This window comes from Periophthalmus magnuspinnatus, chromosome 18, assembly GCF_009829125.3.
Source record: "Periophthalmus magnuspinnatus isolate fPerMag1 chromosome 18, fPerMag1.2.pri, whole genome shotgun sequence".
In the NCBI taxonomy this organism is placed as follows: Eukaryota; Metazoa; Chordata; class Actinopteri; order Gobiiformes; family Gobiidae; genus Periophthalmus; species Periophthalmus magnuspinnatus.
The window spans coordinates 8,578,128-8,605,255 of record NC_047143.1 but is presented as its reverse complement, the minus strand read 5'-3'; the positions used below and the strand labels follow the sequence as shown (position 1 = coordinate 8,605,255).

The 27,128-nt window shown below is 38.2% G+C and overlaps 1 protein-coding gene across 1 annotated transcript in view; it reads left to right on the top strand.

The window, feature by feature from the left end:
* rbpjb (recombination signal binding protein for immunoglobulin kappa J region b) overlaps nucleotides 1–27,128 on the top strand; it is a 45,958-nt gene that overhangs the window by 14,542 nt on the left and 4,288 nt on the right. Inside the window, exons 2-8 of the mRNA XM_033983205.2 lie at nucleotides 10,465–10,503; nucleotides 16,693–16,788; nucleotides 22,945–23,110; nucleotides 23,428–23,602; nucleotides 25,615–25,752; nucleotides 26,637–26,749; nucleotides 26,940–27,080. Coding sequence (XP_033839096.1) covers nucleotides 10,465–10,503; nucleotides 16,693–16,788; nucleotides 22,945–23,110; nucleotides 23,428–23,602; nucleotides 25,615–25,752; nucleotides 26,637–26,749; nucleotides 26,940–27,080 — 868 coding nt within the window. The remainder of the gene's footprint in view (nucleotides 1–10,464; nucleotides 10,504–16,692; nucleotides 16,789–22,944; nucleotides 23,111–23,427; nucleotides 23,603–25,614; nucleotides 25,753–26,636; nucleotides 26,750–26,939; nucleotides 27,081–27,128) is intronic.

Sequence of the window (27,128 nt, the reverse complement as noted above, 5' to 3'; positions counted from 1 at the left end):
ATCCTTCACAGTGCCGTTTGAGGCACACACTGTCCCTGGGCTGTGTGTCCAAAAGTCTATGTGCCGTCAGTCACTGCTGCATCATGTAAGTGCGCAAGAGGGAAATCAAATGGACTGGTGAACTAGGAAAAAGACATGTAAAGTATGCTACATACTCTAGGTCGAGTCTCCATTTCTCAAGTTCATTGGAAGCAATTTTTTTTATTTGTTTATAATAAGACAAAATAAAATCTTACTGAAAATTGATCAATATGAGTAAAAATCATAATTTCAATGATTTTTGTCATATCATCCTGTTGTTTGCTAGGCCATTTATCCTTTTCTAATTAATGTCAATAGACAGGCAGCCCATGATGCTATCACAAATATTCTGTTTAAATGTGTAAAAACTCATCTGTTCCATTCCTGCTCCCACTGCTTGCCAATTGACCTCAGAGGTCAAACCCTAACCCTTGACCTTGAGCATATTAATGAAAGGCATCTGGCATCTGTGCATGTTGTGTTTTGGCCTTCTGGGGATTTTTTTAAGATTAGGAGGAAAAAAAAAACTGCTTATTTTTCAGTAATATATTATAAAACATGACTGCAATAATTCTCTTGCCTTTTTTATGAAGTTCCGCTTAAGAGAATTAATAAAAGGCTTGCAGTGCACATAATTACTAAGTCCTGTGTGGTGGTGTCTGCCTGTTCCAGTAAACAGTTGGTGCGGCGGTTGTGGTGGTTGATGTTCCCTCAGGTTGCCTGCCAGATGAGTGCTCTGATTGGATGGTTGGTGGTTGCACAAAAACACCATGGCTACGTCAGGTAAGAGTATGAGATTTGTGAACATGTTTACAGACAGGGCGTGTGATTGATCGGCCTCAGTAGATTTGCGGTTCCTTCTCTGGCCGTAGGTGTTTATTGACAGCAGTGGATACATAAAGTAATTAGAGCGGGAGCTCTTTCATGTTCACATTAATTCAGCAGCAGTTTAGTTGTTATCTTTGTTGTTATTCTTATCAGCAATGGCACGCTGTTATGCACTAAATGTAATTGCACCCATACTACCAGTCAAAAGTTTGGACCCACTTTTTCATTTATGGTTCTTTATTTCCATCATTATTTATTTACATTGTACATTGTTATTTACCTCTCTGAAAATAAACTCAACATAACTTAAAACTCGTTTGACTTTTTTTAATAGCCAAACTTTGCTGTGCACTTTTGGCATAAGTGAAAACCATCAAGAGTGAAGGCCAAGAGTTTGCAGCAATGGTAACAAAGCAAAGGGTGGCTACTGTGAGGATTTTAATATAAAATATAAATGTATAAAATAAATCAAAATTTTGTTTGTCTGTGTGTTTATATGTGTGTATGTGTGTATATATATATATATATATATATATCATTTCACATATGCTTATACAATTTTGAAGGTACCATAACAATTTTTTATGAATTAGAAGGTATGAACAAACTTTTGACTGGTAGTCTTTGTATTCTGCTCATCAATACGTCTTTTTCTATTCTCAATACTTGTAAAGAAAAAAAACGTTTCTCAGTTTTTTACTTAATGAATTACTTATGGGCAGCTATGGATACAGGAATTGTCATACCTTGTCTGGTAGTGCATATTTTTTCTTGGGCATCAACTCATTTGCAAAAAACGGTTCAAGATGACACAGTGTGCTTGAACCTCTCTTAAACCTCTTTCCATCGAATTGCTTATTATAACTTTCATGATAACGTCAAGGAAATACAGCACTTTTTATTCTCAGACACCTGCCTGAGCACCACAGTGATGAGTGCAGGTTTGCTGACGTTTGCGTTAGATGTGTCGTGGACATGTTGGGTGTGTATTTGGGTCATGAAGCCTTTGGGGCCTTGATGCATAATTTTTCCCCATGTGCTGTTTGGACTGTCAGTCACAGCAGTCAGACGCCCGGGCTACTCAACAGCAGCCCGGGTTCACACTCTCTCAATCAGCCCCCCATCGCCCTGCACTAACATGGAACAGGCAGCAGTGGGAGGTGTGTGTGGTCTACTCTATTCATAGATCCTGCCAGCTCACCCTGTCACCACTGTCTCATATGCCAGAGTACCTTCCATCCTTGTACAAAAGTGGTTAATAAGAAATGTAATGTTATTCTGAATAGGAAATACAACATTGGTGTCTGTTCAAAATAATGGCTTCAGGCTACACATGCAGGGATATTTATTTCACTATTAAAAAATATGTCTGAATGAGATTATCATCTTCAACCATGCTTCTGTTCAGGAACAACAGTGTTTCTCAACTGATAGATTTGTGCAATACATTTTTTTTTCAGCATTTTAAAACAAAACAAAAAGTTTTAAAATACTGTATGTTTGTACAAATACGTAAATGCCAAATGTATTTGATAATGCAGCCTTTCATTTAAATGAGATTTTTCAGAGGGATAAAAATTGGAGACAAAACTGCACATCAACATGGAAACATAGTGTCAATGTTATTCCCTATGTGAAATGAAGAGAATTCCCCTTGGATTGTATGATTTGACAAGCACATTTATTATTTTTGTCGATGCTCTTCTGACTGGGGAGCTTGTGGTTGTGTGTTTTCTTTTTTTTTTTACAGGCCTGAGGGGAGGCTGGGTGTGGAGTTTCTCTCTGTCAAAAAGTTGTATCTGCAAGTTGTTATAGGTGTTGACTTATTATAAGCTAACAAAATATGAGTTCATGCGTGTTTCGTAACTGAATATTGATTTTGCTTTGGAATTACTGGTGGCTTTATTTGCATTGGGTTATTTGAGTTAAAGGTTAATCTTTCAGTATGTTTTTTGTGGAATAACAGCACTTTATACATTTTCCCATTGAGGTAAAAAACAAACAACAAAAACAAAACTATCCAAATCTGTGATAGATACCAGCCATCTTCTTACAAAAAGGTACAAACATCACCCCATAAACACACAGTGAGACTTACTGTTGACATGGCATAAACATGATTCTTCAACTTTTCCAAATCCTGTCAGAAACTTGCACTCACACTCGCCACGCTTATATTTGGAGCGTTCTTCTGTCAGTCTCAAACCAGTCAGGCTTTTGACAAAAAGAGGTGCTTCTGCCAACCCAGGGGTGTGAAATTAAATCAAAAGGAACATGCAGTTTATATCTGATCTTCTGGTGCTGCAAATGGACCTAGCTTTTTGAAAGGAAACAAAATATAATGTGTAAACGTCACCGGCTTGTAGTAAAAGTCCTGCATGTTAGAGTATTTTTTATAATTGCTATTCTATGATGCACAGTGATATAAGTAATTTGAGTGATTTGCACTATGATTTGGCTAGTCTTTTGTGCCTAACAACCTGTCCCATACTGTGAGTGAGAGGGCAGTCTGGATAGAACTGTGCATTTAATAAAATTTGTATTGAAACCAAGATTTAGTAATTTGTGATCATTGATGATATGTTTGGGTTTTGGGTCTAATTGATGGGTTTAAAGCCAGTTCCCTGTCAGTAAAACATGTGATTTAAGGCAGAGTTCAGGAAAAAATATTATTTGTGTTAATGGTAATGATTGAAAATGAATTTGGAAATAAATATTGGAGGACATTTTATTTGTTTATAAATAAAATAAACAAAACCAAAAAAGCTAATTGCGAAGGACCTGTTTTTGAACCAGGTTCATAAAACTCCTTCCTTAACTGAAGAACTGGATTCCAGAGTTTAAAGTTTGACAAATGACTTAATAGACCTAATAGTGTTTACCTTCTGATCTCATTTCTCCTATTATGTCCATAGTAAGCAGGAAATAGTCAAAGGAAGGAGCCAGGGAAGAGAGAGTTGTTGTGGCGGATGGAGCAAAAATCCCTTTTGCTTGGAGCTTCCTTTTCCCTCCATTGACCCTGACCTGCAATGACTGACAACCTGATGGAGGTTAAAAGTAGGGATGCACCAGTCCAGCTTTTTCAGTGTTGTTATCGATACTTTGACTTCTGCCGATACCTGATATCAACCGATACCAGTGAAGGGACAGAAAATGGTCCTCATTTCCTTAAAAAAAACGTTAACTTTTTACACAAGGGATCCATTAGTTTTATGCAATTGTTACTTCAAGTAACTACAACTTTGTATGAATAAAAGAATAAAAGTACAAACTTTATTGACCCACAAGGGAAATAATTTCGACACATTAGCTCACACATCACAATATAATATAATAACAAAACATCATGAGATGTTATAGGCCAAAGTCAGCCTGTAAATAGTCTCATTACACCCAATTAAAGGCCCAAACAGGATACTGCTTGAACCGATATCGTTTAACAGATACCTCATCCCACAAATATTCGCTAATATTTGATACCAGCACCAGTACATCGCTAGTTAAAAGCGTTGGATTGCATCAAGACCTAGGCGCTTGTTCAGATAGCCTACAGAGGTGTGACATGGAGCAGTGTTAGAAGAAATAGTAGCTGCAGCAGAACCACGCACATGGCTGTGGTTTCCTGTGTTGTCTTGTTGTTGTTTGCTTGTTGAAGTTGTGAAGGTGTGACTTCTCAGAGGTGAAGAGGATGGTGGTTTTTCGCTGAAGCGTCTTACACCCATGACCTCCATCATTTCTATCACCACTTTTGAAAATCTGAAATTGTGGTCTACTGATTTTGAAGTATGAGCTGTATACCAAAATGAAGTTCATGCCATGTTGTAAAATAAAATATTTTGCCAACTCAATCAGTAGAAAATATCGAAAATCGGATACTAATTGATACTAAAACTAGTGTTGACATTTTTAAAAAAATTACATAATTAGAAAAAATATTACCTTTCCTAAACAGTTTTATCTTGTGTTTTAGCATAGCTAGTGTAAGACCACATAGTATAATAAACACATACATTATTTTATTATATATATGTTAATTTGTTTTGAAATTGCAATATTATCTAAAAATATCAATTAGGTATCAAAATCTGTGTTGAGTATTGTGCATATTCTTTAGAGTTTGAAAGTTTGAAAATTCAGAATCGTGACAATATTTTCTATAAATGCTTCAAATTGCGCCAAGCCGTTTGCATGGTACATCCTCATTGCACCACCATTATTGTCTTTCTTCCTTGGTCTGAATTCAGGCTTCCCGCAGTAACCTTCCTCCCGCACGGGCCGTTAGCGTCGGAGGGGGCTATGGTTTAACAGAAGGAGCAGGCGGGGGAGAGCAGAGCCCTCTGGAATCCATTAGCCATCCCAGGCATCACTGTTTCACTGTGGGAACCTTATCGATTGCCCTGCTTTATAATTATTCCACCTCCACCAGCTCTTTCTGCCTCTTGCACCAATCACGCATCCACTTGCTCTCACTTTCTCTTGCCCTCGGCTTCTTCCCAGCTATTTTCATGCCTTTTATTTGTTTCCATGCCTCTCCCACTATTTCACAGCACGTCCACACGGTAACACTTTAATCGACAGCGTGACATGCTATCTGTGTGTTTATTGATGGCATGTAAGATGTTCTGACACACTTATCAGCAGCAGGCGCAGCTTCCACTTCCTCCACATGGGGAAAATCTGTCCATCATGGCTGCCATTAGGAAGGAACATGACTAAAGAGTTTGCAACAGCAATGCTCAAGAAAACCCAGTACAAACTGATCTACTGCGATCAATGGCTGTAGGAGTTGACATAATTGATATGAAACTTCAATTTTTTATTTTCCAGACATTTTAACACAGGTCAGATTTGCTTGGGTGACTTTTTTTTGCCAAAGAACTATTTTGTCATTCAGCCTGCTCACTTCATATGCCGCTGCCAATGAGTTACTGTCTATTTTTAGTAAGACAGGTCTGATGCCTTGGCAGAGGGCTTTGACATATTGCGTAATAGAATAGCTGACTAGAAATCTCCTAATGGGAATTGACAAGTTTGAAAATAATATGGTATATTCTAGGAGTAGATCAAGTGTGCCATAGCTTCACTCCTCACGCCCTCTACACAGAATTTTGTCTTTTCTGGTTAAAAAGGTCAAAGGCCCTCTCACAGCTATTACATCAGTCACTGGCACTCGGTCAACAAAACAGACACATCCTGCATTAATGACATTTCTTCCTGTTTTGTCCTTGTCTGGGTCACAGCGAATAGAACGAAAACTCAAATCGGCATTCTCCTGCAGATAAATCCAAGTTGTAAGTGAGTTGTAAAAGTCTCCATCTCATTAACTTTGAACAACTGTAACCTTTTTGTCATGTGTCTTCTGAGGATATGACAATGGAAATTATGACTGCACTCAGCAAAAGTTATGAGCTCAAAGACGTCAGTCAAGAACAAAAAGCAGAAATTAAGCAAAAAAGTAATTTTATTGGTCTTTGATGTGTCACAAGTTTGCTTGTTATTTTTGTATTGTGGTTTTCCTCTGCACACGTGTCAAGGATGTGGAGGCATGACTCAAGCTGTAGAATACTCTTGACATTACACTAAATGAAACTTTCTTTTGTCTCTTTTGTTAAAGTAAGTTCAAATGATGTCTGGAATACAATATACTTTTGGGCAAACCCACCTACATTTATACCAATGGGCTTTCTTAGGCTTTACTAATTCAAATGTAGAATAATTTAAGGACTAAAACGTAAAATACTAAATACTAATATTTAGTATATTTTATATAATGCTAATACTAAAGTATTTTTTAAACAAAATACCTAATTTTAATGTTTTAACTTTGATTGTATTAATGTTTTATTTTCCAAACATGAAGGATGCTTCTATAAATTACCCTTCTGGGGGCAAATCGATTGCTGAATTTGTTTCAGTAATGCAAATTTTCGACAGGCTTAGGGTGTGTCATTAGGTATAACAATTAGGTGTGTGAGTGTTCACATGCACTTTTTTAAAATTGCTACCATTAACATTTATGCAAATTAGCCATGTGATTTTTTTTTTTTTTTTTTTGGGTTTCAATTTCACAAACCTTCTGGCAGGTTGTCATTTACTTTTGTCAAGTCAAGACCTTGTTTAACAAGTATCAAAGGTTATGATTTACATCATGAATTTGTTTGTTATATTGTGCTTAACTTATGCTTAAAAGAAATTGTATTTCTCTGCATACAACACACCATGAACTTGAAAGTACTTGGCTAAGCTTTTTGGCATCATTTACTCTAATTCAGCTAACTCACCCCAAGCCTTTATGTGTTGTTGTCCATACTAATCCTTAACCATTTATTAAAATTTATGTCTTCGATTAACTTTTATGGGTTGAGTAGGACAAAATGTGATTTATGTGTTGATTCCGCTGTAAAGTTTCAAACATTCAGTGAAGGTGTATGGACTTGTTTGAGAAGTAAGGTGTCACCTGATGACAGAGAATGAGCACAAGACAGCCAGTATGCAGAATTACTCAGACATACGTGAATGAAACAAAACCCATCATTAGGAAAGTCAACCCCACAAAAGTAATAACCCCCACAAACATAGTAAAACTCAATGTAATAAACTGACAAAAGTAAGCATTTACAACAAACATAATAAGAGTTCTCCACCACAAACGTTACACCCATTATACTTGTGGGAGTGATCGAGCAAGCATTATTTAAATAGTTATTTTGAATATATTGGTTAATCAGGAAAAAATGAATAAAATAATAATGAATAAATAAGATAACCCTGTTGAGTAATATTTTCTTGCAATAGACAATTTTTCTTCTGAAGAGTTGGTTTTGCCAAATCCTGAAAAAAAAACTTAATGCACAACAAAGGTTGGCTTTCTTGTCTTGTCTTGAACTGTAAACTGTATTTTAACTTTTACTTTACCTTATTATTTTTATGTTTACATTTTTTTCTTGGTCTCAAAAGCATTCCTATAATTGTAATCTCAACATCAGAACAGAACAGGAAAAAATGAAAAATGTGTTATGCAGATATAAGATTACACATCTTTCTTCATTTACAAGAAATTAGATGGAAAATGTATTCTAAACAGTTTGATAATAATGATGATTGTAATAATAATAATAATAATAATAATAATAATAATAATGGGAGTTTGGCCTTAATGTATAATCTTGAAACTTGCTTCCACAAGTCTTTCACAGCCCAGTAGGTTTTGAAAATAGATATTCAATTTAACAAATATTGATACTGAAAAAAATCCCATAATCATGACAAAATTTGTTCTTTCTTGAACAGTTTCAGAGTACTTTTTATCAGCATCAGGATAGAACCAAATGGTAACTTAATGAAAGCACTTAAATGAAAGTGTTTTTCTTTTTTTCCCCTCATCATTGTGGAATCAAAATAGATATTGAGTATCAAGCCTTTTCTTTAGTATCAAAATTGAGAAAAATCGAAATTTTAATGTTGTAACAATACTACAACATAGTGGCCAAAACTAAGATAAGTAAGGATCATCATGCTCTGAACCGCCGCTATTATTGGAAAATAAATTCTTTGTCTATTGTACTAAGCACTGCCATCTCCAGCTGCTGTCATATTTTAAGGATTCTGATATCAGTGACATGCTGCTGACTTATGCTAAGTTGCTCAATTAACTGTTGTAAATAGATGAGTAGAAGTAGAACTAGAATAGGTGCCTGGCAGTGAAATCTCTGAACAATTCACATAGTCTGTTCAGAGCACCTAACATTGACTTATCCTGAGTGAGTGTGTGCGGTCTAAATTGGGATAAAATCTCAGCTGGTAGAGAAGGGAGTTGCTGGTGTCCCAGCATTGGACCCAGACATTTCCTTTGTTGTAGTTTTCTTTCATCAAGTGTAGGCCTACTAAGTGGCTGCAGCCAATTTGTCAAGAGGAGCTGTGCAGAGGCACTGCATGATCGACACAACCTTAAAGTTAATATTAAACTGTATATCGTTAATATTGGCTGAAATAGCTCAAGTTTTATGAATGCTATAACGAGTGTATTGCCACTGAAAACTTTCAAATGCTATTATGTGTTAAGTGCAAGTGAAAGTTGGTTCAGAGCAATATGCTTCTCAAACTGCGTGAGAGTCTAAGCCTAAATTCTCTTAAACAATGAAACATGTGCACTTTTATAGGGGACAAATTCCATGATGTGTAGATTGAAATTTCTAAGGACAAAAAGTAAATTTTTTGGACAGTAATATTAGGATTAGGTAATATTACTGTAACTAGTAATGGATACTGTAATCTAATTTCAGACTTATGATTGATGGAGTTCAAAAAGAATACCATCCTAACTGTCTTTCCCAAATACCCAAAGCAGTATGGACAGTTGTTGTAGCATGAATCAAACTGTGAACTTATAGTTCAGTGGGTAAGGAACCATATAAACTGAATTAGTTCTTAATTCACCAGTAAACATAGTATTATGTTTGTGGAAAGTAGTTATGCTTGCGGGACAACATGTTTGCACCCACAAACATAATAAACTCGGTTATTACGTTTGTGGGTTTATTACATTGAGTTTTATTACGTTTGTGTGGCTTACAAGGCATAGTATGGGCCCTTTTAAGATTTCACACTGTTGCATATTTGAGCCTAAACTTGACATCCTAAGTAGCCCATTTCTTTCTGTGAGTCTTCTTTCTTCATTACAGTTCTGTACTGATATCCAGAAGCTCTTTTCAACCTATTCCAGTCATTTCTACCCCCAAGCTACAGCATTATGCACTGTCGAACTGGCAGAAGCACCGGCAAATTATCAAGTCAAACAGTCCAATTTTTACAATTCAGATCGCCCCTCGTGAAGCCAGAACACTTACTGTATCTGTTCCATATTTTATGAGCACGCTACTTAAAAGTTACAGAGCCACAGTCAACATTAGTGCCTGAATCGTAACCACATGTTGAGCTTGGTTGACCTTTTATAACAGCAGGTTGTAAAATCCTAGACAACCAAGATGGATGGGTGTTGACAATTGCTCTATTTACTCACTGTAAATCAGCTGAGGCTTATTGTTTTCCTTTAGGCTGCTCATCTAGGAAATAGTGTTGTCGTGATACTAACATTTCAAACTATTTCGATTCTAAGGAATAGACTTGATACTCAATACCGATTACGATACCACAATTTTTATATTACCACGTGGCTTTGTATCTGTGTAATCCCTCAGTCATCCGGGTATGTTTCATAGTCGTCCATGATCTATGTGGTGTTACTTGTTCTGATAAAACTTAAGATCATTCTAAAGCTAATCAAGAAAGGTTCATTACTGTCCTGTGAATGTGACTTTTAGTATTGATACCTGCTTAAATGAGGTTCTAGTTTTGATACTAGTTTTAGTATCTGATTTTTGATACTTTTGACAACCCTACCAGGAAACGGCCGTACTGGCAAAGTGGGGTTTTCTATGGGTGATTAAGCGAGTGTGCACCTGTGTTGCCAAACCTCTAAGAAAAGTTTGCTGTTGAAGTGGCCTAAAAAAAGCTAATAAATGTGTTGAAGGCCGAGTGTGTGCTGGTGTTTACTCTGTGTGTTTGTGGTCGATAAGCACCCCCACTCATGATGTTCTTTTCGCTGTGTCTTTACAGGAAGTTCGGGGAGCGCCCTCAGCCACAGCGCCTAACAAGGTGAGTCCGCAAACATAAAACACAACCCAATAGATGCACATGCCATTGCATTATTTGAGGAGTTGTTAAAAGTGATTTTGGCTTTCCTGTTTTCATGTTATCAAGATAAATTTAAAAATGAGAAAATGAAAATTGGGTCAGAATGTAAAAATGGGTCTCAAAATAAGACCAGCACAAAACCACTGGCCTAGATATGATTTTAATATGCTTTTATTAAGTGTGAAGGTAGGTTTATTATTCACAAGTTTATCTATCCATCAGTCAAAATGTAAAAAAAAAAGAGTTAATTATGAGTATTTTTACTTTGTTAGCATTACATTTGCTTGATAATTTCTAACACACCAGTCGAGTACATTGGCTTGATATGAAACATGCTATGAAATTCGACACCGCAACAAATGGCACACTTACTAAAATTAAATATGATTCGGCATTACTTGGGTATTACTTGTGCTTACATAAAATGCTACCTATTTTTAAACTATTACTATTTTTTACACACTGTTGCATCAATCCCAAAGCTCTGTGTCCTGGTCTGGCAGCATGAACTCTCCCTGCCCTGTACTGTTGGCGCATTCACTTTTCCTCAGACCAGCCTCCTGCACGTTTTTGATTAGGCACACTTCTCTTGTTCTCAGTCAGTGGGAGAAGCGTTGGATGGATGCTGAATGTTGATAGATGGTTGTGGTTTTGCTTCTGGAAGCCTCTGCACGTACTTGTTTGCTTGTTGGTGTTTGTCATTGTTTCTGGGAATCAGCTAGCCTCTTTTTACGCGTGGCCCTCTGTGGGTAAAATGAATGGTTGCATATTGTTTCGTTCTGGATGGAGGGGCCCTGAGCGTCTTTTGATGTGTTGCTGGTTCATTCATGTCCTGCCAGTAGGACGGGCTTGATGGCCAGAAATATGACAGTCACCCAACACTGTGGCTAAGAGGCACACAACACATCTCCTCAGTGCATCATGTTTCTCTTCTTTGTCCTCTTCTGAGCTGCTTGTTCACTCACACTCCCTCGTCTCTGGTCATTCAACATCTTCCACCACTTTCTGTCAGGCAGCAGCACAGGCAGTCCTTCTGGGGCTTTTTAGGGCAGCTAAAGCTCGGGGTCCTGCAGGGCCGCCCTGTCAGGGAGGCTACTCGACTGGAAATACAATACAGAGACACACAACTAGTGAAAGAAGCACATGCACTAGCTTATGCACTAGCACACACTGGGGTCCAGGGAGAGCAGCACTTACACATTCTGTGCACATGAGGACAAGATGCTTTCTGCCTTTGGGCTCACTCTCAAATGCACTAGAAAGCCCTGTGTGGAAGTGTGAAAAGCTACTCACATCAGCAGTATTTTATAAAAGGGTGAACTTTCTGATCCTAGATTCTAGTTACATTTTCAGAATGTCTTACATAAAAAAAAAAACAAAAAAACAAAACATTATTAAAAAATAACTTGAAGCCAACACTGAATTAAGAGGCCTAATGTGCCCACTGGCATGACCAGAACTGATGATGAACCTTAAATTGAAAGGGAAGTGACCAGTGCTGGCCAATGACCCAGCATGCCTTTGCTGACACATAAATGTTGGAGGTTACTTTTAAGCAAATTACTGAACTTGCCTTCTGAACCTTACTATTTGTGTGTTTTTTATTTAACATGCATTTTGCTAGCTGTACATGAAATATAATGTAAACTTTAGCTTTTTGCCAAATATGGTGTTGCTTTTCACTTCCTAATTCAGCAGCAGAGGATGTACTTTTGTGAATGCAAAAAAGCTAGCAGCCTGATTTAGGTGTTTTTGTATTTTAAAGGCCAAGCCAAATGTTTGGAATTTACTAAATACAATTAGAAAATATCAATATTAACATGTGGTCTTCAGCGCAAACTGATTAATTTTATATTCTCCTAAGCTGATCAGAGAATTTTCCAGTTGTTTTTAAGGTTTATCACAAATATTATACTTGTTTGCCCAGATAAGGCAAGCATGTTTACATAAATTATCATTACACACAATGAGGGTTTATTTAATATCATGGTCTTCTTCTCAATATGGCCTATGGTTTTGACATCAGCAGGTGTATAATGTATAGTCTGCAGGACTATACACTATGTATAGTCAGCAGGTGTAGATCTGTGTATAGTGAATTTTCTTTGGTGACCACAGTTTAGAGAATGACAGAGTTCCCTAAGGATTATTAACAGTCCTAGAGTCGTGATGCTTCATGTTATGATTGAATTGGATTTATGAACAGAACAACTTAGTACTACAAAAACATGCTCTTAAAGAGGGGGTATTATGTAAAATCCTTTTTTTAAGCTTTTTATCATGTTTCTATCATGATGTTCCCATATAAAAAATGAACACAGCAACTTGTTTCAATGTGCAGTAGTTTTGTTAACAGGATGCAGCCTGATTGTGTTGTATGTTGTTGCTGTGTGTGTATACATTGATTTCTGCGAATATAGCGTTTTCAAAACAATACAAATTAAAATGGTGATCTAACTATGTTATGTGTCAGCAGTTAATGCCCCATACAAGTAAAATACCCCCTGTTTAATGTTACCAGGCCTCTCCTCCTTCTCATTGATGCGTGCATTTCCCCACTCTGTTCATAGGGGTCTTGTGTCAGCACTCTGTGCTGTACACCAGTGGCAGATGTACTTGACAGATGCTGCATCTGTAGTGCTTTCACACATTCTCACACACATAACTGAAGAGTCTGCTCATGCACACTTTTGATAACCCCTCTCACATGACTTCCAGTCTCTATTTCAAATTTGATTGTAAAAACTTTCTTGAGTGAATTATTATTTCCAACATTTATCACTGTTATCAATTTATTTAATATTAATGAAGGTATTCTTTAAGGCTGTGTGTAATAATTTAGTTTGTTGGGGTATACTTTGGTGTAGCATTTTGTCACATGCCCATACAGGAAATCAATGTTTATGTTGCCTAGGAGATGCGCTGTGCTTTCTCACTTCTTTCATCATGAAACCTCATGTGTAGTAAGTGTGACCAGTGTTTTCCCTTGTTTATGATTGATAACGTACATCTGTCAACTGTACATAGTGCAAAGTGTCAACTATACATAACTTGAATATACTGGTTTCTCAAGCCAAATTCATTTTCTTGGTTCCACTAAATGGATTTTACTTACATGTATTTGTATGTCCTCAACAAGGTTTTAACCACTTGCCAGTCATGCTGCTGTATTACACAGCTGTTAAAGCAGCATTTAATGCCTCTGTGGCTTTGTTGTGGGTCATGCGCTTGGCACAAGTGAGATGACTGTTCTTTTAGACATTCTTTTTCTTCATCTGTATTTTATTACATTTTTATAGCATTGCTTGTTTTTGCAAAACATATATTTACCTTAGTGCTTAGCACTTGCTAACTGGAGGTGCCTGCCTAACTAGAGGTGCCCGCCTAAATGGTGGTGCCCACCAGGATAAATTTAGTTTTTATAGCACTATCTTTGTACGTTGTAGCTCTTATATTAAATGATAAGGGGAAATCCCAGTGGAGTATTTCCCCTCAATTTTCAATTTATCATGGAAATAAAACTTATAATATCACATGGTTGCAGACAATTTTTCTAGGCATTCAGCCTGATTGTTGCTGTAGTTCTCTACACAAAATTAGATTAATTCAATTTTCATTTTTAATATTGGGGGTATGGCAAATTTTGGATCTTATTATATATTTACTCAATACATCGTACATATATTTTGGCTTGACATTTCTGTTGTAAACATTGGGTTCTCTAGAATTTCAATAAAAATTTGTATGTGGCACCTTATGTGTTGTATTGACAAACAATGCTGAATTTTGGCTGAAGAGTTGCATTCATTTGTTGTCACATGCAAAGCCTATTTTAAAGGTCATTTAAGGCAGCAGTCAGGTTCACATCAGAGTTCAAAAGGACATCACAAATAATATATGAAGTGGCACTGTTGGCACGAGTTTAAAGGATAGAGCCGGAACACTCTTTTCTCTCCTGAGGCCCCCTACGCTCTCTGACCTTAAATCACTTTTTAAATTCCAATCTAAAACAAAGAATCAACAGTTGACCAAAAATTGAACTAAATGTTATGTAATCAAAATCCAGAGTTTTTTAGTTTCAATCTTCTTTGTCAGTTATCTTTCCTTCTTCCCATCTCATCACTGCTTTCTAAAGCTTTAAAAAGTCTTGTTGGGCTACAGAATGAAATTATGGATTATACTTTCTGCCAAAATTGTATAATGTCCTTGTTGTATAAGTGTATATTCTACTGAGTCAACCGTTGGGATAAAGTGTGCATTCCTCTCTTCATCATGTCTCTGGAGTTCCCCAGGGATCACTAATAGTCCCTCTGTTTTTCTGACACTAAGTTCTTGTTTCACTTGAGCCCTGAAGGAAGCGGCCAAGCATCAAGTGTGCTTTACTTAATGTGTCTCATATTTCCTTTTAACTAGTGCAATTGTGTGCACTTTTTTCAGGCTTGGCTTAGGGAAACAAAGTGATTTTCTCCATGTGGTGAATCGATGCTATCATGTTACTATATAATGGCCTCAAGTGTTTGGAATTCAAAAATTGCACATTCCTTCTCGTGTTTTGCTGGTGATGTGTGGTTGAAAAATGCCAAGTCTAAACAGCGTAATAGCATTTTTCCGTGTCATCTCCGTCTAAAGTGAGGAATCAGAGCCAGTTGGTTATGAAATCGAACTCTTCCGACCCCCGGCTGCACCCCCCTTCCATCTCAGACACGCACAGAGGCCCCACACTTTTCATAACAAAGGCTCTGTCCAGAATGAGCACGCAGAGGGAGAGTGCGTGGTGAGTGGGACGCCCCGTACGCCGCTCGCGTGTCAGGTGTCATGGACATATGTGCTTCTGCTCAGCCCCAGCCGTTTGATTATGCCTACGCGTCGTGAGTGTCTTAATTAGGCTGCAGAGTTCAAGCTTTGACTTGGCTTTTTTTTTTTTTTTTTTGGTCAAACTGAAAATGTTTGTGTAAAATTCACCATCAACTACATTTTTTTCTGCTTGCTAGTAATTTTGTATTTTGATATATGTGTGTGAGCTACTGTGTCATAATTTCCCATGCGGTTCTATAAACTTTGTCTAACTCTAAATAAGGGCATACTGGCTTCCCCCCAAAGCTGTGTTCATCCAGACAAGAACTGACAAGCTGTTGTAGAATGTAGCTTTTAGAAATGGATCTTTCAAAAAGTTGATCAACATTTTAGCCCTAAAGCTTAATACATTTGACACATTTTATTTCTTCCAAAGCTAACATCCAAAGTTTGGTTGATGTTCTAAGTTAGCCTGTAGGCAGAGTATCTTTTTGTGTAAATAATGTAAATCTATAATCAATAACTTCCCTATTTAACTTCATATAGTTAGATTTGAATTGAACTTGAACTCATAATTCCATTGACATTTTCATGAGCTTTGGTTGTACTTGAGTAGATGTAGCCCAGATTTTGCAACTTTCTGACACCAGCGGCGAGCTCTTTGCTGGTGAGCTCAGCTGAATTTTTTTCCGACCGTTTTCTTTCCCCCTTTCTTTCCCTCTTCTGGACCTCCACGCTCCCTCACGTTGCTTCCCCTTTGCACCTCGCAGTCCCTCTGAGCCGGTCATTTATGGTTCAGCCCGGTCCGCAGAGATGTGACTTTTTTGGCTTATATCTTAAACAAGCTTTCCAGAGGTCATTGCAAGTGTACAATCCATCTGCTATGTGTTTTCATTTAATGTTACTGTGCTCATTCTAAGCCTGTCATGATAATTACTATGTTGACTTATCGTTCAATATTAGAGCTGGAACAATGTATTTTGGGGTTCAATATTTATTGTGTGTACATTTTTTTGCAATAGTGGGGAGATTTTGTAACAGTTTGTGTAATGCGACAAGATTTGAGCAGTACAGGGTTGAATAAGTAACTTATTTGGCTAATTATTGGCTGATTCTGCTTTTATATATTTTTTTATTTGTTGCATGTCTTTTTAATAATAGATATTTTTGGGATTATCCTGCTTTATTATTATTGTGTCAGTGGCATAAAGTATCATAATATAATTAATGCAATTTTTTTTAAATCTTTGCAGGCCTAGCTCAATCAGCATCTTTATACAATGTCACAGTGTTTTCTGTTCACAAAACGCACTTATGATACTAATACTAACTATACTTTTACTTTTTTATTTACAGAGAAGCCATGCGGAATTACCTAAAAGAGCGAGGAGACCAAACTGTTATGATCCTGCACGCGAAAGTTGCACAGAAATCCTACGGCAATGAAAAAAGGTGAGTGAAAGGCAAGAGGCAGCTGCTTTTGAATGAGATATCAAGAACTTGGCCCTGGACTGTAATCCCCATCCACCTCGCAAAGGAAGGTCACCGAATCCACGGCAGAGCAGGGATTTCTACAGATAGAGGGAGAGTTGACTGGATATGTGCATTCAGGAAAACACAGCGTATTTGTAACGGATATAAAAAGGGAATCGGTGACCAAAAAGAATTGCACTTCAACATAACACTGTAGGTAAGTACAGTGTTATGTTGCAAAAGAGTTAGAAACTGAGTCAGAAATGTTTGAAGAAGTGAGTAATTGTGATTGGTTTCTTTTTTGTTACAAAGAAACAAAGATGTTTTCTTGTTTTTTTATTGTACCCAGGAACCTTGCAGAGAAACAAATGCTGTTTTTAGTTACATCCAGTTGTGTAATCTGAAGTTCTGGTTTCCTCTTGTTTTAGATTCTAAACTTTAGGATCTATTGTAGGTTTTAAGCTGGAATATGTGAACAAATATCTTCAAAACTCAATAGTCCTGTTTTACTAATATTTTAAATACAAAAAATTCAAACTCTAATTTGATACTAATGAAAATGCTCAATACTCATCACCAATTGCCAATATGATGATAGACACTCGCTTTTTTAGACAACAGACTCAGTTTCAACAAAAAAGTAGCTTCTTTAATATTATCATGCTAGTTTTTATATAGATTAACGCCATTCTGAAACTATCTAGAAAGGGTCCAATTTTGTTGTGTTTTTCAATGTCAGTACTTGTTCAAAGGAGTGGCTTTTTTGATACGAGTTTTAGCATCAATTAGTATCTCTGGAGAATTATACATTAGGCAACCCTAATAAGTAAATTAACTCACACAGCTGTTTGTTTCTTAAGCAATTGTGAATTGTATAATATAGTTCTATGCAGAAAGGAACTACTTTTTTGGCTTTTTCCTTCTATATGGCAACCTTCTTCACTCCTCTCTGTCACCTCCTCCTCCATCATCTCTTCCTTTTCTGTTTTCCTGGCTGCGTAGCACAGCGCTGCTTGCAATCTCATCAGGCCTATCTGAGGGCGAATCAGTGAGAGCGGGCCAGTTGGGAGACACCTCAGAGAGTTGTAGCTCACCAGCGAAGAGATGCAGGGAGGGCAAGTGGAATTCCTCCCATGTTTAGATAGACTGACACAGTTGAGTTGCAGTACAAACAGTGCACCATGTGTCTGCTTCTACAGGTTTGTCCAGCTTTTGTTGTACAGTTATACAATGTGTTTACCGCATAGGTGCAAGGAGGGCAGTAGACTGACACATATACTGTCACTGTATACACCTCTGTTAAAGTCAGTGTTATTATCATTTACTATCTTTTGCACTTCATGGTATTCTAAAAAATGAAACATATTTACATAAATTCAATTACTACCACTATTTAGGGTATAGAGTGTTGGGATGGGACGATATAAAATTTTAGACTCACAATTATCGTGGCCAAAATAATCGCGATTAACGATATTATCGCGATAATTATTAACCTGTTAACGTTCCGACGGCCCGGGCCTACTTTACAACTTTACAGCAATGTACATACACTTCTGCGTCACCCACACAAACAATCTACACATCAAATGAAAGCTGCGGCGCTCGTCTTTCTGAATATGCAAACCATTTTCACCTGCAATCACCACGGCGCTGACAGGAAAGACGTTTTTATAGAAAAGTCACAAAGTGTGAATCTGGACTTCACTTACCATTGAGCGCTCTGGTTCTGTCAAACATCAACATATTCACACAAAGTTGGTCTCATTTGTTCCGTAAAGGTCCAGAGAATATATTAGTCAAGAAATTATGTCCACAAAATAAGATCCTCCATGTCCAATCTGCTGCAGGAAAGTACTCCAAATATGAAATCTGCTCCGTCACTTCTTTGCCTTTCTTTAGTCGCATAATAAACTTCTGACAGCGCCAACTTTGTTCCCCAATGCTAAACACACGCGTTAGCTTGTGATTGACACCAGTGTTGGCCAATAAGGTGGGGGTTGTGGGTTACTGAGCCCGCAGACAGCGAATCAGTGCTACAGATGACTGAAAGTTTACGCCCCACTCTTCCCCTTGTACAATCAACCAATTACATCACACACATTTAGTGACGTTTTCCACTTACAGCCAATGAGCAGCGGGACAGGATGATGTATCACATGGCATTTCCGTAAACAGACGTACCCGGAAGAAAATGTGTACTCCTCAATGCCATGCTGGCGAAATGGACCGGTCCTTGTTGCGCCGGAAGTGACGCAAGTGCCCGTCGACGAACACTTATTTTTTTTAATTAAGGCACTTGGGTGAATTGGGAAACGAGTGGATGCAGAAATGTGTGCATAATGGCGCATTTTACGCACTGTTGTTTTGCGTTTTAAACATGACGAAACGGACAAACCAAAGGGAGTACGTGATCGAGGACACTGTGGATGTTTGTACAAGTTAAACTAGAGGCATCTCGGACCTGGAGAGGTTCATGGCAAAGATTAAAGATCCCACAGTGGACTCAGGAGTAAAGGACCTTATTTTTTGATGGATTGGATGCTGTTCTCGATCGGTAAGCGTGGTTTATTCTGCTTTTGACTTAATTGTACGTAAAATATACCGTGTATAATCGTTAGCTTTGCTTCTGTGCATATAGTGCACATTCGGACCATGCGCTCTGACACATTTGTGTTCAGCTGTATGAATTAGACTTAATTTGTCTATTTTTTAAAAGGTGTTGTTTTATTCTGCAGTTTGCATTATTGTAGGTAAAAATCTAAGATGTGCACACATTAGCGTCTCATCTGTGCGCACGGGTGAGGCGCGCACTGGTACGTTCCTGTGGAGAGTTACGGATCAGACTTTGTTTATTGTTGATATCTGACAGAATATAGTTCAGACATAGATAAGCACAGAAGCTACAAGTGTCATTGCTATGTCAGAGTGGGCAAACACCACAAACTAACATCTAAACGTTGTATTGGAACTGGAAACATGCGGCAGTGTGGTGCCGTAAAGGCGATTATAATCGTGCGCGATGATCGCGATTATTAAAAAAAAATGCCACGAACGATTAATTGCGGACCTTATTTATCGCGATTAACGATATTATCGTATATTGTCCCATCCCTAATAGAGTGCATGATGTAGGCAACTCCAAGATCATTAATATTTGAGAAAATACTGAAATTTAGCCTGATAATTTAATACAAGAATCCCATGAATTTCAGAACATGCTTTCAGAGGTTTCAAGTACAGGTACAATAATATTTTCATTTATCTAAACAATTCCAGCCTTTGCAATTACGTAATTGTAATTGTGCCTATTATAATTTTGATTTACCGTAAATTTATAAGCTGCTATAAGCCACTACTTTTTTCCCACACTTTTAAACCCTGCAACTTATACAACGGTGAGGCTGATTTTAGATTTTTACTGGCTAACAGCCACTGGGGGGGGGCACTCTATCAATAAATGCAAAAGTGAGACAAAAGTGGGAAAAGATTATGCGATGAAGAATACACTAGTTTTGATTTTGAACTGTCATTTTGCCCATCATGCACACACCCACATCATGGAAAACGCACAAAGAAATGCATATGATGCAGATTTTAAGTTAAAGGTGATGGATCTGGCCATCAAAGAAGGAAATGGACCAATTACATGCAGAGCTGTGTTTTAGTTTTGGTTTTTCCTCGAATGATGCAGAAAAGAGGGAGCCACTGTCTTTGTGAATGGTCATGTATGTTTAGCTTGCTCTGTCCAATAAGCTTGGCATTAAGGAATCAATGGTCCGTTGTTGGAGGCGGCAGCGGGAAGAACTTAGTCAATGTAAAAAGGCAACAAAAGCTTTCAGATGAAGTAAAAGCAGATGACCCATGTTGGTGCTGTTTCATTTTCTAAACATGCAGGCATGTTCATCCTGTGTTGATGGCGTGTTGGTGCCGTACTGCTGACATTCAGGCATAGTTTGAAAAAAAAGCATGTCTTAAATTAAAACTCAAAAAACCTCATATTTCTGTGTAAATATCTCATGTTGCAACATAAAAACCAGTGGCTTATATTCAAGTGCTGCCTATATATGTACAAATGTATTTTCTTTCAAAATTTCGCTGGTGAGACCTACATTCAGGTGCGCTCAATAATCCGAAATCTATTGGAATTGTGACATCTTGTGCAGCCGTACCACTATTGCTGTTGGAGAAATTACATTTCTGTGTTGTAACAAGGGCACTCACTGTCAGCTCAGTCCTTGTTATTTTGGCCATGTCATCAGAGATATAATACTCCCTACAACTGAAGCGTAGCCAGACTAGAATGTACTAGACTGGAATGGACAACACTGTCACAGTGACTTCAGGGTTCATGTCTCCGGATGCTGGGTCTTGTAACAAAGGTGAAGTTTATTTACCATCAGGACAAGTCCAGCCTCATGCGTTTTCTCCAAATCATAGATTACTCAATTTATTGAACTAAAAGTGCAGCTACTGTCACCACACCCACTCCAAAACTGCTGCCACAATTAATACTAATTGCAGTGTAGCTTGTAATCAAAGCCACCTTTTTATGGCGGCACTTCAGCAAAGACAAAAGTGTTTTTATTGGGTTCACTAAGACACTGACTTTGCTGAACCACAGTACACCAAATACCACAGCTACATAAATCGCTATGTACTGTATGCAAGTTCCAAAGGAATTTCAGTCAATATTATCCTTTTGGCAAAAAAATAAGTGTCTTGTCTGGCACCTCCGATGTCTTGTCTGTGTCTTTTAATAAACAGCACAGAAGTGAGCTGCGCTGCAAATGCAAATGAGCTGGTTTGTCTGTCCACTCTCACCTCCTGAAACAGACCACACACCCACAGTACAGCCCCACACAAAATAGTTTGGTGAAATAGCATCACTCCAGTTCCATGCTCACACATTTATCTCAAAAGCATTTTATTGATATATATATATATATATATATTTTTTTTTTTACTTTTGAGAGTGGAAAGAAAAATATAGGTATAGGTTTTATGCATGCCTGATATAAGAACAGTAAATCCTTAAAAATGAAGAAATGTTTACCTTAGGATGAACTGATGTCAGCCTCCAGAGTGTTACAGATCCAGTATTTGGTCATACAGGGATGTGTTTGGCCCTTGTACAAGTCTGCCCTCTTCTGGTGTGAAGCAATACATGCAGGGTAATGTGATCATTGTCAGGGGTCTGAGATGATGATGCAAGTTTTTCCAAACATTACACACCAAATAAATCATGAGAAATATTAAAATTGTCATGTTAAACTGGATTGTTTAAACTTGTCAAAAAGTCTCAATTATTCTATTATATTATTGTGTTCTTCTTGAGAGGATGAGTATATATCATACTATGGAACATTTCAGGGATCTCATCTATGGCAGGCCCTATACTAGACAAGTTTGAGTGCTCATTAGGGCAGGGTATCATTACGAGGTTGCAGATATGGTACATACCTTGATACGAATCTTGATACAGTGCACTTTGGATTTGTTATAATTCGATATGATATATTTCAAATCGGGGTGATGCAGTTCAGTGAAAAATAAAGGTTTTCTGCCCCTTAATGGTCAACCCCATTTTCATAGAAAAAAATAACAATGGTGCATTTATCTTTATCTTTTTTTTTATTAAAGATGGATGAACATAAGTGCATTTTGTTTAGTGCATGTGGTCAACTAGAAAAATACATAAAACTGTTACATTGGTCATTGCTTATTCATCCACAGTTTATACAGCTCAAAATTTACGCAGGGATGTATGCAGTGTAACTGCTCTAAAGACTAACATCACTACTAAATCATCTGATACTAAAAGTCTTTGTTAAACTGCCACCTGCACAAAATTAATATGAAATATTTCAAATGTAATACATAAACGACTTTCCTCTAGTTTTCCTCTAAACAAGCAACAAAATTGTAGCACTGTCACAAAATGCTTTAGTAAAAAATGTTTTAAAAAAAACTGATACAGCAGCCCACAATATCGATATTGTATCATCAAATTAAACAATATGATATTTTGATATTTTTACACACCCCTAGTGCTCATTTAACCGGGGTTGTCATGATTATGTTTGTGTATGATTCTACTGGACACAAAATCTGAGCTTTTTTCTTCTGGTGCAGGTTCTTTTGCCCCCCTCCCTGTGTATACCTGATGGGCAGCGGCTGGAAGAAAAAGAAGGAACAAATGGAGCGTGACGGCTGTTCCGAACAGGAGTCCCAACCCTGTGCCTTCATCGGCATCGGCAACAGCGACCAGGAAATGCAGCAGCTCAACTTGGAAGGAAAGGTATTTTCTTTTTATTCTTTTAATATAGAGTTTAAAGGGCCTATATTACTCAAATGATTTATGTACATTATAAATGTTATATCCTCATTGAAAACATGCTTGGAGTCGTGCTTTGTTTCATTCACACATACCTAACACACAAGTCCTGCAGGGTTACTCAAGCATGGGTGAATGAAACAATACACAACTCCAGGGATGTTTTCGATAAGGTAACAATATTTTAACATGGCTAAGACCTCACAAGTCAATTTAGCCTAATATGGGGCTTTTAATGTCAACTTTTGAGATCTGATTTTGTGGATTGTGTATTTTGCCAGAACTATTGCACAGCCAAAACCTTGTACATATCCGACTCCGACAAGAGAAAGCACTTCATGTTGTCTGTGAAAATGTTCTACGGCAACAGCGCAGACATCGGTGTCTTCCTCAGCAAGAGGATCAAAGTCATCTCCAAGCCCTCCAAAAAGAAGCAGTCCCTCAAGAATGCAGATTGTAAGTTTTACCATCCATCCATTGCTGTGTAAGTTTACACAGAAATGGTGACATCACTTTCATCATGAGTATACAGTGTGTAACATAGATGCATGAAAAAACACTTGCTCAACTGTTAAACATCTTGACCAGCCTAGGGTTGTCAACAGTATTGGATATCAGATACTAATCAATACTAAAACTAGTATCAAAACTAGATATTCATTTGAGCAAGTGTTGATATTAAAAAAGTCACATTCACAGGACAAAAATGAACCTTTTCTGAATAGATTTAAGAATGATCTTGAGATGTGTAAGTATAAGACCACATAGACTAGTATATGCCCATGTACCTTTATGGAACATAACTGGATGACTGCGGTACAGATGTAAGCATTGGTGGAATGTTGAAAATTATTATATTGCTTAAGTAAATGTTTTATTATCATTATGGTTTTGGAATCAGCATTGGTACATGCCGAGAACACCACCTCCCCAGGGAGGCGTGCAGAAGGTAGGGCTGTCCGAGCCACCTCAGCTGCTCCTCTGGGTGACCGGGCTCCTCACCCTATCTCTAAGGGAGTGCCCAGCCACCCTGTGAATGAATCTAATTTCGAATGCTTGTATCCTCGATCTTGTCCTTTTGGTCATTACCCAAAGCTCATGACCATATATGAGGGTAGGAACGTAGATTGACTGGTAAAACGAGAGCTTTGCCTTTCTACTCAACTCCTTCTTCACCGCAGCAGTTCGCTTCACACTGCTGCAAACCACCCAGTGCATGTTGCAGGTCTTGGTTTGAAACGGCAATTAGCTAAGATGAGATCCTGTGGTCTCCGAACCCAGTTGCAGAACACCGGACCCCCTCCATCTTTCTTCTTCAGGAGGATGAAAACCACACGGCTCCGAGGTGCAACTGCCGGTCGGATTTTCCTCTCCAGTACCCTGGAAGAGATATTACCATGGAATAGAGGCTGAGAAGTGTGATTCCCCTGTAGCTGGAACACACCCTCCAGCTCCCTTCTTAAACTGAGGGACCACCACCCCAGTCTGGCAATCCAGCAGTGCTCTCCCCGATCGCCACACGATGTTGCAGAGGCGTGTCAGCCGAGACAGCCCCACAACATCCAGAGACTTAAGATACTCAGGCCAGAACTCATCCACCCCCAGAGCCTGGCCCCCAAGGAGCTTGCCAATCACCTCAGTGACTTAAGTCAGGGTGATGGGTGCGTCCACCTCCGAGTCCTCACTATCTGCTTCCTCCCCTGAAGACATGACGGTGGGATTGAAGAGATCCTCAAAGTATTCATTCCACCATCTCTCCACCCATATTGTAAACAGTGTTGGTGAAACACTGCTTCCCTTTCCTGAGATATTGGACAGTTTGCCAGAATTTGAGGCCCCCACCACATTAGGTGGCGGTTCATGGAGAGGAGACATTTCTGACTTCTGACTGTTCTGAAGTAAATGTCCAATGCCTAAACAAAACACACAACCAAATTCACATCAATATTAAAAACTGACATCTTTTAAGTGTATGTTCTCATTTGTCAACCAGGGGGCACTGTAGCCTATGTGCTCTCTGACAAGGTTGTGCCCTTGTGTATTTCCTGTAGTGATTTCAGTGCTGTTCATGACTGCTCTTCCCCTGTCCTCCCCACAGGTTTCCCTTGTAAGACAAGTTGAGGCAAGGCAAATTTATTTGTTTAGGACAATTCCCAATAATTCAGGCTGCTTTATAGAATAGGGAAGGCATTAAAATCACAATACATGCAAATAAAAAAAAAAAAAAAAAAAAAAAATCATCATAAAATTACATTTAAAAGAAGACTGCAGAATAAAAACCTTTCAGTCGTATGCACAGCTAAACAGAACAGTTTTGAACCTGTATATAAACATTGTCAAAGTACAGGCCTGTCTCACGTCTTCAGAAGGATTGTTTCCAGATTTTAACTACATAGAACTGAAATGTTGACTCTCCATGTTTAGTCTTGATGTGTACATTACATTCTTCCTGTTTTTTTTTATGACAGTGTGCATCGCATCAGGGACTAAAGTGGCACTGTTTAACCGGCTGCGCTCCCAGACCGTCAGCACACGTTATCTGCACGTGGAGGGGGGCAACTTCCATGCTAGCTCGCAGCAGTGGGGCGCCTTCTACATCCATCTGTGTAAGTCCACAAATGCTCAAAAGTGTTGGTTAGTAGTAGCAGTAGTAGCAGCAGCAGTAGCAGTAGTTTTTTAAGTGTGACTAAACACCTCCTCCCACAACCACATTTCAAATAGAGCTGATAAACTGGGCAGTATCTGTAGGACTGGAGGAGGAGAGTGAGGGGGGAGAGGAGGTGGTGTTTGGACATATGAAGAACAGTGTAATTGGTCTAACAGTTATCCACACTTCAAACCCAGTGCCTGCAGTCACCTGTTTGTAATCAGACACGCCTGGCTGTAATCAGGGCAGGCTTGTGTGATGTCACCAAGCACTTAAAATTGCAGTAGCCACTGAAGCCAGGACAATCACAAAGCTGCAAATATAGCTAGTTTGCACTAGAATTACCCAAAAACACTTGGAACAGTACACAGTTCTATTGAAACACCACCTACAAAAAGTGTATTGTTTATTTGGACCGAAAGTGGAACTAATCTAAAATATAGTTCTGACTAGTAGTACTATAGGGACTTAAATAAGAAATGAGAGATATTCATGAGAAATAAGAAGAGCTGCATTATATTTCTCTTCCTTTTTTAACATTTGTTTTAGTTTTTATTTGGCAAACTTTGGTATACCACCCCACAATCCACTTCAATCAAATATATATCTTAATTGTTCTAGTGCACATTTAATTTATAGTTGCTCGTTGAAAATATTCTACAGAAAGACTTAACTCTTTCGGATCATGCATTTTGTCCTTCTAAAATAACTCATTGGGATCTAATGATTATTAAATGTTTGTTTTTTTTACCTAAAAAATAATGATTCACAGACTAAAAGTTACCTTGGATTTTGCATGTGATTGGAAATGGCCCTAAAGCTGTGGCCTTTGTGTTGTTGCAGTGGATGACGAGGAGTCTGAGGGTGAGGAGTTCACTGTGAGAGATGGTTACATCCACTACGGACAGACGGTCAAGCTTGTGTGCTCTGTCACTGGCATGGCCCTGCCCAGACTGGTAAATACAAGACATTGTTTTAGGATACGTTTTTGCTACGTGATTGAAATGATAAAGTTAATGTCCTGTAATATACTGTAATAAAAAGATTTAAGAAAAACTTTTGGATGTCTACCTTTTGGGATCTCTGAACAAAGTTTAAAATTTTTGTTTGAGTGTTTCTGCCTTATTCATGTTACTTCCTTCTCAGATAATCCGTAAGGTGGACAAGCAGACGGCGCTGCTGGACGCCGATGACCCTGTCTCCCAGCTCCACAAGTGTGCCTTCTACCTGAAGGACACTGAGCGCATGTACCTGTGCCTTTCCCAAGAAAGGATCATCCAGTTTCAAGTTCGTGTCTCTGTCAAAAGAACAATCATCAAAATGTGTTCTGTTGTT